This window comes from Pygocentrus nattereri, chromosome 12, assembly GCF_015220715.1.
Source record: "Pygocentrus nattereri isolate fPygNat1 chromosome 12, fPygNat1.pri, whole genome shotgun sequence".
Lineage (NCBI taxonomy): Eukaryota > Metazoa > Chordata > Actinopteri > Characiformes > Serrasalmidae > Pygocentrus > Pygocentrus nattereri.
Genome location: NC_051222.1, coordinates 38,053,176 through 38,065,915, shown reverse-complemented (window position 1 = coordinate 38,065,915; position 12,740 = coordinate 38,053,176). Strand labels below are relative to the sequence as shown.

The following is a 12,740-nucleotide window of genomic DNA, read 5'->3' as shown; positions in this document are numbered from 1 at the left end:
GATCACAGTAAATGTGAACAGTGAAGTATTAGAAATGTTCATGGTGTAAATGTACTGTTAACACAAGACTTACATCCATGTTATTGTGTAAGCAGATGACATCAGAGACGGTCTCGTGATATCCAGTAGTTTAAGGTGGTATGTGGTCAGTGATGCTGCTTGGAGGAGCCGTCAGATTGAGTAACTCTACTCTTAACTGAGAAAGAGGAACCAACCAAACCAGAGAGGAGACACAGCCAGAGAGGACAACACCTTACAGACAAGAGTAGAGTTTAACTTTAAGGATAAGACAAGCACACTTACAGAACTTTGGAGATAGTGGACTGGAGTTCATGTGAAGATCAGAGAAGCTGAAGTCCAGTTCAAGATGAAGATCCTCCTCGTCTTCACCCTCTACCTGATCTCAGGTCAGTTATTCTACTTCAAGTTAAAGTTGTGTCTAATTGTCAGGTTTTCTGTGTTTGTAAAGCTGTTAGATGCAGTGCTGCACTAACTTTGATGGAAGAGAGAATATTTTGCTGAAGTTCATGAGATCAGAGAGATGAGTTCATATCTTCTGTCTGATTGGCAGGTCCAGTGAGCTGCTTTGATGTGATTGGCTACCCAGGAGGTAGTGTCCTAATCTACTGCAACGCTAATCAATATGGAGGGAATCCTAAGCAATTCTGTAAGAAATCATCAGCCCAGTGTGTTTATTTCAGCCAAATGCTGAACACCTGGAGTCATATAGACAGATTGTCTCTATGTGACTGCAGTGAAGGTCTTCAAGTGATCTACAGAAACCTGAGGTTACAGGATGCTGGATCATATCAGTTTGGAGAGGCTGGAGTGTGGAATCATGATGTGAAGCTGAAAGTGAATGAAAGTGAGAAAAACTGACATCTTACAAATTAAATTTGTCTTATATTTATCTGTAAATTATTATATTTAACTAGCGATGCTGTGTCATGAGTTATTTTAAATATCCCACAAATTCCTTTATTTCATATGGTTGACAGATCCATGTTGTTTGGGGCCAAAGACTGTGTCTGGTTATCTGGGAGAGACGGTCACCATCAGCTGTTCATATCCAGAGGAGTTTAAGAGACACATCAAGTACTTATTTAAACAGGATGATCAATATTTTACTATTGTAATCGATACCACAGCAACTCAGAGGGGCAGATTCTCCATCTCTGATGACAGAAGCTCTGCAGTTGTCAGTGTGAGAATCAGTGATGTGAGAGAAGCTGATGGAGGAGTTTATTTCTGTGGAGTGAGTGATGGAGGAGACTCGGTCATGTATTGCTCCCTCTACACAGAGACTCAGCTACAGGTCACTGGTGAGATTCAGTAAAATATTCTATTGTTTTCTGCATTTATTCACTGTTTATTCAGGATTAGAGTAAGTAGTATGAGTGATGTGTTCTGCTGAAGCTGATTTCTACTCAGTAAAGGAGAATAAATATTTACTCTATTAAAAACATTATATTGCAAAGTGGTTAATGCTTAGTCAGCACTCTGCTCAGAGAAAGGAGGAAGTCATCACAACCACAGCTTCTCTGTCCACATATGTTGCATGTCATCACTACTAGTAATAAGAAGTCGATCAGAACTGTCCCTAAAAGAGCATTTCATGAAAGTTTAACGCATTATGGAATTTTGTATTGTGTGTTTTCACAGCATCCACAGCACCAACATCAGTCCCACCTGATGAAGACCATTTCAGTGGGAGCTCATATAAACAAAGTACTCATTATTTTTGTTTACATTCATGTAAAATCAAATGCACACACACTGCTTTAGTGAAAAACAATAAGAATGGATTTAGACTGGAATTTGACTTGCGTTTTCTCCTTAATGCTCTGTCATCTCAAAGATTTATTCAATTCCACCAACAACAAACCTGATGCACAAAATACTGGGCTGCTGGGAGGAGACCTCTGGAAACAAACACATTAATGGGCATAAAATCACTGCTTAATGTATTACATGTATTGTAATGTATTGGCAATTAAAAAAAAATAAGATTATTACCATTATTAGTGTTTGTCTCAGCAAATGATTTCATTCAGACGTCTAGAACAGAACTGTATATACACTAAAACATGAAGCTGTTTGTGTTCATGTGTGAAAATGTTTCTCTGATATTTTCTCTGTGTCTGTCTCTCCAGGTTCCTCTGTCATCATCATCATCATCTCTGTGTGTGTCTGTGTGGTTCTGCTACTGATTGGAGGTTCAGCACTGATCTTCTATAAAATGAGACACAAGAAGCACCAAGGTACCCCCCCATACACACACCCCACACACACACACACACACACACACACACACACACACAAACACACACACAGTTGTTCTTATGTCACCTGTATGTATTTGTTATTGAGTTGGTCAGTTAGGCGACACTGAGTTTTACTGGTTCTGCACAATTACAGATACAGATCGTTCACCTGGGACGCAGCTGCAGGACATTAAAGAGGTGAGAAATTATGTTGTTGTTGCTGTTGTTTTTGTTGTTTTGTGGTGTGTGTGTGTTTGTGTGTGTGTTTGTGTATGTGTGTGTTTGTGTGTATACTTCCATGTCAAATGAGTTAAGCCCAAAATATAATGGTTTACTGGAGGGTTTGGGCTCCAGACTTAAACCTGATAAAGAATATTTACAGTGACATTAAACACAGTCTAGTCTGTGTTACTGGTCAAGGTGTGGACACGTGATTGTCCTGAAAAAAGGTTTAAGTGATGATGTAACAGGACTGTCGATAGTTGCTACACTGCCACCTACTGGTAGCGCCAGGCAGGTCTACCAGTAGGTCTACTTGCATTCTGTTAGAAAGCTTAGTATTAAGTGCATTGACAACGGGATCAAATGGTAGATTTAAATAAATAAAAAATAGAAGATAAAAGAAACATACACTGACATGCCAAAAGTCATAGGATAGCAGTATATAAATCCTTTATGAAATAGCGTTTCCTTTGGGGACGGCTCATGGCACGACGACGTGAATTAGCGGAGTTTGAATGAGGTGTGGCAGTGGGTGCCCAAATTTATGAGGACATTTTCAGTTCCTTGATCCATAGTGTCAAGTCTGTACTGGAAACTCAGAAAAGGCATATATAGAAGGCCTTATCACCCAAACTGGACAGCCCAGTGGTCATCGTATTAACACCATGATGGCAGATACAGCACATCGCGTAGGCTCGCAAAGTTGTCAACTGGACCCAACTGTCAAGAAGGCACTGTGCCAGCTGGTGATGGTTCCATACTGGTGTGGGATGTGTTTTCATGGCATGAGTTGGTTCCAGTGGTCTACCTCAACACTTCATTGACCACTTCACTGCTTGATGACCAATTGCAGCCCTTCATGGACTCCATGTACCCCCACAATGATGGGATATTCCCGCAGGATTATGGACCGTTTCCATAATTGGTCTGAGGAGCACTTTGGAGAATGGTGTTGCCTGCATGTTTGCACAAATTGAGCATTAATGAAATGTGGTGGAGAGGTCCACTCACACCAGAAAAAACAGCACAGTGCTGTGGGTGGCTGTCCAGACCGCATGGATCAACATCCCTCAAGACATCTTCTGTCCTTTTGTGGAATCAATATCATGTTGAGCTGCTGCACTTTGCCGGTGTGGATGGGGTTGTACATGATGCTAGTTCCTGTCCTATGACTTTTGGCATGTCAGTGTATAAAAACAAACATGACCACTCTTTGTGGGGTTCACACTTGACAAGGTTTTCAGCTGTTTGAAGCCATTAATGCTGTGAGTAACACGATTTACTCTTCTATCTGTAAAAGGAATGAACAATTATTGTAAACCTTTGTGTTCACTCTTAAACTTACAGTATAACATTTTTAACACAATGTATGTAGGCCTAGGCAGTGATTATGTAATGTAGTAAACAGTAGTGAAACTGTACTCACTGTTTTGCTGTAACTTTAGGTTGATGGTCATTATGAAAATGACCAACCTAAGAACCTGAACCACATGAGTCCAGTCTACCAGAACCAGAAATCCAACACCAACCAATCAGATTCAGTCTATCAGAGTCTTGACCTTGAAACCAAGGAACCAAATTCAGTCTACTGCAGTCTAAAGCCCAACTCTAATACTTAATAACTTAAGAATAAGTAATCAAACATTAGCGTAATGGTTTTCCATCAAGTACTCCTCATTATAATGATCCGTAGTGCTTTTGAAAGCGTATTAATTGAGTAACCAATCATGGATTATTGTGGTAACTACATGTTTAAGGTTTTCTTAAGTAATTATTAACTGTATGAATCATATGAAGTATGATTCAGGATCCACCTCCTTCAGTTCTGCGATGGCTGCTGTGTGGACGATTGTTTTGCGATTGACACCAACATAACTGTAGGCATCTGTCTTCAACATACCCCTAGACACAGCCTTCAGTACACGTCTGTATCTAGAAATGGCGTCTTCTGGCATCACAACTGCAAAACAAACCAAATTTATGGTTGTCTACTCAACACTGAGCTGGCAGTTTGTTAGGTACTCCTACTTTGCACCAACACTCATTTTATCATATAGGTGGACTTTGTACTGACTGTAGCCCAATCCTGCTGCCGCACGTTATCTGTCCCCCAGAATTCCATTCAATGATAGTAAAGCAGACACCACAAGTTATTTGGGTATTCAACTACTCTCAACACAGCAGCACCACAGGCATGGTAGTGTTTTAAAGACTACATACACTTACGCTAGCAGTCACAGCTACCCTGCAGATGTACAAATCCAGCTGATCTGTCAATGTACAGTTTGTGTTAGCCATCCTCCAGGCATGGTTCCCCCATGCTCTGTACACCTGACCCTGCCCAAAAGGGACTTTTAAATTATTTAATGAGTTCATTCAGGTCTGCTAGATGAGACGAAACACAGAAATGTGCACAGTGTGGGGTGACCAGGACTGGGATTAGATGATCTTGCTTTAGCCCTTCATCACTGGTTATTTTCTGACTACAAAGCCCATGTCAGTGTCTGCTTTGCTGAGAATGGACCACCACCCAAAATAGCATCTTTCAGTGGTGGTCCTGTGAAGTTCTTTCACTCATCGATGGAATAGAAGGGGAGGGGGGCAATAAATGCTAAATTAGTTATTGTAATGGTCTAATAACCTAGATGATGGGTGCACTGAAAAAATGCCAAATGAATACAGGGACAGTTTAGGTGCACCTAACAAACTCGAAAAATGATTTTCAAGTGGTGTTACCTTTTCTCTTTGCATATTCTTTCATCTTCTTTTGTGACTTCTTTTTCTTGCTGTTCTTTTTTAGTGGGCAGTCATCATCACTGTCAGAACGTGTGTCAGAATCCTTAGCCATTTTTCCTTTCTTTTCCTTCTTCTTTTTTTCCATCACTGTATCATCTTTATTTGCTTTCTTCTGGTTGGTCATTATTTGATTGATATATTATTATTTTGTTGAAATATTATTATGATTATTATTAATTAAATTAGGATTTTTAAACTATGGCATGCACATCCCAAGAGGTCTTCATCTGAAGCATTTCTACATTTCCTTGAACCACAACCCATTTACTTATTCGTTAGCTGGACAGCAGTTTGTCATAGTTATTATCTTTGTCTTTTATGCTATAAGTGTGCAAATGTAAGCGTTCGTGTCGCGTCGTGTCTGAAAGCTTTGTGGTCTAGGACTATGCTTAATCCTTGTCCAGTAAACCGATCCATAAATACCTAGAGGCATATAGAGTCTTTGCCTACATACACATTTTTTTTTTACTACTCATGTTAACAAACAATAAAAACACTTACACATTTTGCTTTGATTGTTCTTTTTTAATAAATGTTTGAAAGAAAACTAGAATAACAAAAAGGTCTTTCTCTTGACACATAAGACAAAAATGTTTACAATACATTTCTGATATGTTGCTATTTTTATTAAATGCAAAGAATCTCATAAACCTGACTTGTAACTCACGCACAAGCTCATTCAATCACTGATTGGGTGGCACTCAGTCACTCACTCAATAAGAGCTAAAAGTGGTGCCTTTCATTAGTTACACTATTTGTTTATAGGTTTGCACAAGGGTTACGGCTGCGGCAAATCGATTTGATGCAAGATCGTGTTTCTGGAAGCAAATGCACACTATCGAAAATGAGTAAAAACCTGCGAATGGTCTGCAGAAGTGCAGTAAAAAGAAAGAGGAGAAGCACAGGGCAGCGACTGGGAGGACAGAGAGAATTTGTGATAATAGATGAAAGTAACTTCTGTCATAAACGTAAGGTAAGATCAGCTGTTTAACACTGATTTATATTAGATCTTGGTAATAATAGCTCCAAGTTTAGATCTGGCTTTATGTGTTTTAACTGATGTTTGGGTCCCATAGGGTGTGTGTTACAGTGAGCTGTTCAGCCTGGCACAAACTTTAAAGGAATACTTCAAAGTTTTCAAGGCCCATTCTCTGACTGGTGGAAAAAAGATCACGACGTCACTTGCTCCCAATAATCAGAAGGCATGTTCGTAGAGGGATTGGCCGCAGGCTGGGAGAGGCGGCAACAGTAATGCAGTCACTGTAATGGACTGTAGTGGTGAAGAGGGAGCTGAGCCAAAAGGTAAAGCTCTCAGTTTACCAGTCAGTCTACATCCCAACCCTCAGCTATGGTCATGAGCTGTGGGTAATGACTGAAAGAATGAGATCACAAATACAAGCGGTGGAAATGAGCTTTCTTCACAGGGTGCCAGGCTGCACTGTATTTGATAGAGTGAGGAGTTCAGAGTAGAGCCACTAATCCTCTGCATTGAGAGGAGCCACCTGAGGCCATTCAGGCATCTGATTCGGATGCCCCCTGGACACCTCCCGGTGCGGGTGTACCAGGAACGGCCTACTGGGACAAGACTCCGGGGTTGTCCTAGGACCCACTAGATTGAATACATCTCCAAGTTGGCCTGGGAGTGAGCTGGAGGAAGTTGCAGGTGACAGGGTCATCTGGGATTCTCTGCTCTCTCAACTGCCACCGTGACCCTGGTTGTACTCTTTCTGTGAGGTCAGGAAGCTGCTCTCAAAGTTATGCATGAATTTGATTTCACATCAGTGCAAAATTACTTTAATTTCTGTGAGAGTTGCCCAGTATGTGGTGATTTTATTAACCTTGCTTTTGTGCTCTTTTATAAATCAATCAATGAACATAAAATAATAATCTCATCAGAAGGAAAATCCAACCACTATAGATGGTCTGCGCACAGCAATGAAGAACATTTGAGAAACTGTCCTTTAAATGAGGACAAAGTGCTTATAAATACTATAAAATGTTGGGCATATTTTCTTCCAAGACTTAAGCATTAGTATCACTGTGTAATGCCAGGGAGCGATAATGAGACGGACACATACACTGAGAGAAGCGAGATTTATTAGGGGCAAATCCATAATCAGGCTCAAGACAGTCCAGGGTCAGACAGCCAAGAAGTGAGATTTAATAAGAACAAATCCTTAATCGGGTTCAAGACAGTCCAGGGTCAGACAGCCAACACAGATAAATCATGGAACAGACATGATGAAAGAAACACAGACTAAACACACAATGGAGGCCAGCAGAACAAACACCAAACAATATAATACCGTACAAAGACCAGCAGCCTAACAGGGGAAAACACAGGGCTTAAATACAACAGGGTTAACAAGACACAGGTGGTTAACACAGGTGCTTACAATCAAGGGCAGGGTCTGGAAACAAGGGGGCACGACCGGGAAAAAACAAGGAAACAAAATAAAAGCACATGGAGGACTGGGAGTAGCTAATGACACAGTGATACAGTGATCATTACAAACAAATGTGACGATGCTTTACCGAACTCTGTGAGGAGATATGAAATCACCGGGTAGGTTGTGACTGAATGGGTGTAAGATGAAGATGTAGGCTGAAAATAGAACGACTCTGGGCAGTTCTATGTAAGAGGTGAGTGATTCATTTACAACATGCAAAATATAAAAACGAAAAACTGTGCAAACCCAAAATAATAGGTGGTTCAAATGTTGACACGACTCATTGGCAGTACAGGTAAATATAATTAGCCCTAAGTCGCAAGGCCATAGAACTATACTTTTAGCTTTGCTCTACTCCTTCTCCCTCAGGTTCCTCTCAATCTGAGGTGAATATGCTCGAGCTAGCCTCCTCGTCACTGCCCAGTCTTTAAATCAGCTCATCCACTTTCAGCACTGGATAAAGATCAAAAGCTGATACAATGAGTTCAATTTGGACAAATCATTACAAAATCTCAGACCATTTTCAGGACCATTTGCTGATTGAAGGCCCCAACTCAAGCATAGTCTCTACCTTCTTCTTAAGATCTGATATCAGACGCGATGGTATGTGACAGTTCTTTTGCTGAATTGGCTCACTATTCAGCAGTCTGATGTTGTGCTGAATGTTATCTGTCCTACCGGGGTCTGCTCTGAACAGTCCTAGAGGGATAGCTCTCTCCAGTTCCTCATGCTGTGTGTTGTTGAGGTGAGTCAAATCAGGTGCTGAACTGCCCTCACTGGCTGTTGGGAAGTACTGCTCTGTTTTCTTCCTCATCCTAAACAGCTCAAACCCAGTTGCTTTGACTGTTGTTGTCTGCCGCTTTCCATGCCTTCAGCATGTTGATGTGGAATGTTTCTGTCTTCCTTCTCCTGTCAGATAACTCATAGGTCTGATTGACCCTTCTGTGCACCTCATAAGGTCCATGCCACTTTGCTAAAAGACTGGTGTCAAACGTTAGCAGAAGGACCAAAGCTTTCTCACCAGGCTTGATCTCTCTGTTCTTTGCTGTGTGGTCATACTATGTCTTTTGCCATTGCTGTGCCTTCTCCATGTTCTCTGTCACAAACTTTGTGATCTTTCACAATTTTTCTCTCATTTTGAGGACAGGTGAGAGAATATTCAGCCTTTGCACTGTGTCCTTGCCTTCCCAGGCCTCTTTCCAAACATATAACAGTCCTTTCACCTCTCTACCATAAAGAAGCTGGAATGGTTAATATCCCATCGATGCTCATGGCACCTCATGGTATGCGAACAGGACCTACGGGAACCATGTGTCTAAATCTGATGTGGCCAGTGAAACCTACTGACTATCCTGCTTATTGTATTGACTGTCCCCATATTACCTCCCGAAGGCTCTGCATGCGCCAGTTTAAGTACTTGCTGCTTTAAAATTTTGGGTACTACAAGCTGTTCATACTTGTCCTTTATTCTGTATGAAATCCATCCATCCATCCATTTTCCAAGCCGCTTCTCCGTCAGGGTCGCGGGGGGGTGCTGGAGCCTATCCCAGCAGTCTTCGGGCGAAAGGCACGATACACCCTGGACAGGTCGCCAGTCCATCACAGGGCAGACACACAGACACAGACAGCCACTCACACACTCACACCTAGGGGCAATTTAGCATGTCCAATCGGCCTGACTGCATGTCTTTGGACTGTGGGAGGAAACCGGAGAACCCGGAGGAAACCCACGCAGACACGGGGAGAACATGCAAACTCCACACAGAGAGGACCCTGGTCACCCGGCCGGGGAATCGAACCCAGGCCCTCCTCGCTGTGAGACGACAGCGCTACCCACCACGCCACCGTGCCGCCCTTCTGTATGAAATGTTGTCTTTTAAAATTAGCTGTTTGTCACCTTCAGCTGTGGCTTCAGAATTTTTTTAAAGACAAAGGTTTCAGCACAGGGTCTTCTGCTTGCTGTTTGGCTATGCCAGATATTAACCCCTCTGTGTATAGTTCTAGTGGCTTTACACGTTTCTCTGTGGGGAGTACCTCTGACTTTTTCCTGCCTTCTGACAGCATTAGATTTATTCTTTTTGGTGACTTCACAGAATGGGAGTTCCTTCATTAGTGGTGCACTTTCTTGCCCTGAGTTTGTATTCTGTGCATTGGTCATTATCATAGCTTTAGCTTTACTTTTCTTCTGAGTTAAAAGATCTACCGGCAATTGCATGTCTCTGTCAAGGATTACAACATAAAGGGCCTTTTGCATAATACCCACATTCAGGAAATAAGTTTCACCATTAACCTCAATGTTAACCTCTGCTGTTGGGTAAATCTGCTCCTCTCCATGTATGCATTTAACTCTGAGCTCTCCTGTGTATTTAAACTGTGTCCCTGGGAGACAGTTGGCTACCACTAGTGTTTGACTTGCACCAGTGTCTAGTAGTGCTTTGTGCTTTTTGCCTCCTACTTTGATGGTTAAAATCACATCTTTACTGAACTCTTTTGGTTTAAAACTTGCTTTCCTTGTAGGTGTGTAATATAGCTGGTTGGTACTGCTCTGAAGCTTGGGCTGTGTGTAAGCTTTATGACCCACTTGATCACAGATAAAACATCTAATAGTTTTATCTGGGCTACATTTAATGTTGCTAGTTCTGGCTTTATTTTATCTGAGCTTTGCTAGTCGCTCTGAATGGATGATCTACAAACCTGGGGTTTAGAACCACTGCCATAACCATCTCCAAACTTACCGGGTTCAATTCAATTAAATTCAATTTTATTTGTATAGCACTTTTTACAACAATGTTTTCTGAATTTTAGGAACCAGTAGAAAACCAGCATCCTGTGATCTGAGTAAGTGAGGCGGTTCATAATGGGGAAATAAGATCTTGCAGGTACTCTGGTGCGAGACCATGCAGGGTTTTATATGTCAATAAGTGAATTTTATAGTCAATACAGGATTTGATAGGAAGCCAGTGTAATGCTGATAAAACAGGGCTGATGTGATCAAATTTTCTGGTTTTAATGAGAACTCCAGCTGCAACATTCTGAACTAATTGAAGTTTATTTAGGTTCCTGTTGGATCATCCTGACAGCAATGCATTACAGTAGTCTAGTCTTGAAGTTATAAAGGCATATACCAATTTTTCAGCGTCATATAGAGATAATGCATTTCTTAACTTTGAAATGTTTCGGAGGTGAAGAAACGCTGTCCTTGTAATATTACATATGTGTTAATTAAACATTAGATCTGAATCAATCATCACATCAAGATTTTTAGCTACTGAACCAGGTACTACAGAGAAGTCTGCAAGATTTAATATTAAATATGAGCATTTATTCCGAGCATCCTTTGGACCAAGAAGGCGAACTTCTGCTTTATCTGGGTTTAAAAGAAGGAAATTTTGCAGCTTCCAGTTTCTTATATCTTTTCACACAATCTTCTATTTTATTTAATCTGGATTTTTCTTCTGGTTTGGCTGATATGTACAGCTGTGTATCATCAGCATAGCAGTGGAAACTAATTTCATGTCTATTTATAACTAAGCCTAATGGTAACATGTATAATGTGAATAACTGAGGACCTAAAACAGAACCTTGTGGAACTCCATATTTCACTTTTGTATAATTAGATGATACATTATTTAATTGTATGAACTGAAACCAGTCAGTGAGGTAGGATGTGAACCAGGATAACGCTATTCCTTTAATTTCAACCATGTTTTGTAGTCTGTCTAAGAGAATAGAATGATCTATAGTGTCAAAAGCTGCACTTATATCAAGCAGTACCAGCAGAGATACGTGGCCTTGATCAGAGGCAAGAAGGAGATCATTTGTTATCTTAACTAGCGCCATCTCTGTGCTATGGTGGGGCCTAAAACCAGATTGGAATTTTTCATATATGTTGTTCTTACAGCTTTTTCTAAAATCTTAGAAATAAATGATAAGGTGGAAATGGGTCTGTAGCTTGACAATTTGCTGGGGTCAAGATTTGGCTTCTTTATCAAAGGTTTAATCACTGTTTCCAAAATGTTTCCAGTCTCTCTTCTATAACCACATTTTCTGCTGTTTCAGCCAAACCAGACGATGGGTAGGTTACTGGTACTGGTTGAACTTTTTGTCTAATATTCTCGATATTGTTATTTAAGAAGTCCATGAAATCATTGCTGATATAGTTGGTGGGTATTTGAGGTTCAGATCCTGTCTGGTTTTTGGTAAGTTTTGCGATTGCGCTAAATAAGAATCTAGGTTTTTGTCAATTTTAATAAGTGAGGACCGGTGTGCTGAGTGTGTTTTGATAAGTGCCTTTCTGTACCTGCTAAGGCTGTCCTTCCAAGCACAGTGAAATACTTCCAGCTTGGTAGTCACCGTTTCCGCTCTAATTTCCATACTGTCTGTCTTAAGGTGCGTATTTCATTGTTGTACCATGTTGTACCATGCAGCGATTTTTTTTTTCTGTTGCATCATTTTCATTTTTATAGGTGCAATGTTGATGTAAGGTTGATCGGAACATATTTTCTAGGCAGTCTGTTAATCTGTCTAGCTCTGTTGGGTCTGATGAAGGAAGAGCTACGGTTGATAAGTCTGGAATGATTTCAGTAAAGTGTTGAGCTGTATCTGGCGTTATTGAATGCTTCATGTGATAACGAGTTAATGTGGAAGAACAGTTAGATTATGCATGTCAACACCTGGAGTCAAAACTAAATCTAAGGTGTGATTGCAGGTGTGAAGGTCTGGAAGGCCCTCTGCGGCACTGACGTTCCCAGGGACAAGGTGGGGCTGGGGCTGGCGTGAGAATGGCGTCTCCCGGTGTACGAAGAGACAAGGCTAACACGACCACTGAGGGGGAAACTTCCCGGGCGGCTTCGAGCTGCAACTTCTGCCGAAGGAGCTCGTCCTGCTTCTTCAGGAGGGCGTTGATCTGCCGGTCCAGCCGAGCCAACTCAGAGCTCAGGGCCTGGAGAACTCGGGATTGGGAAGACACCATATTGAGTGGGCTGAGGAGATATCTGTGCAAGAGAAA

At 41.3% G+C, this 12,740-nt stretch overlaps 1 protein-coding gene across 1 annotated transcript in view; it reads left to right on the top strand.

The window, feature by feature from the left end:
- Window positions 1–258: 258 nt before the first annotated feature.
- The window catches only part of LOC108443539 (CMRF35-like molecule 9), a 19,213-nt gene continuing 6,731 nt past the window's right edge, over window positions 259–12,740 (top strand). Inside the window, exon 1 of the mRNA XM_037543250.1 lies at window positions 259–407. Within this exon, the coding sequence (XP_037399147.1) occupies window positions 368–407 (40 nt within the window). The 5' untranslated portion in view covers window positions 259–367. The remainder of the gene's footprint in view (window positions 408–12,740) is intronic.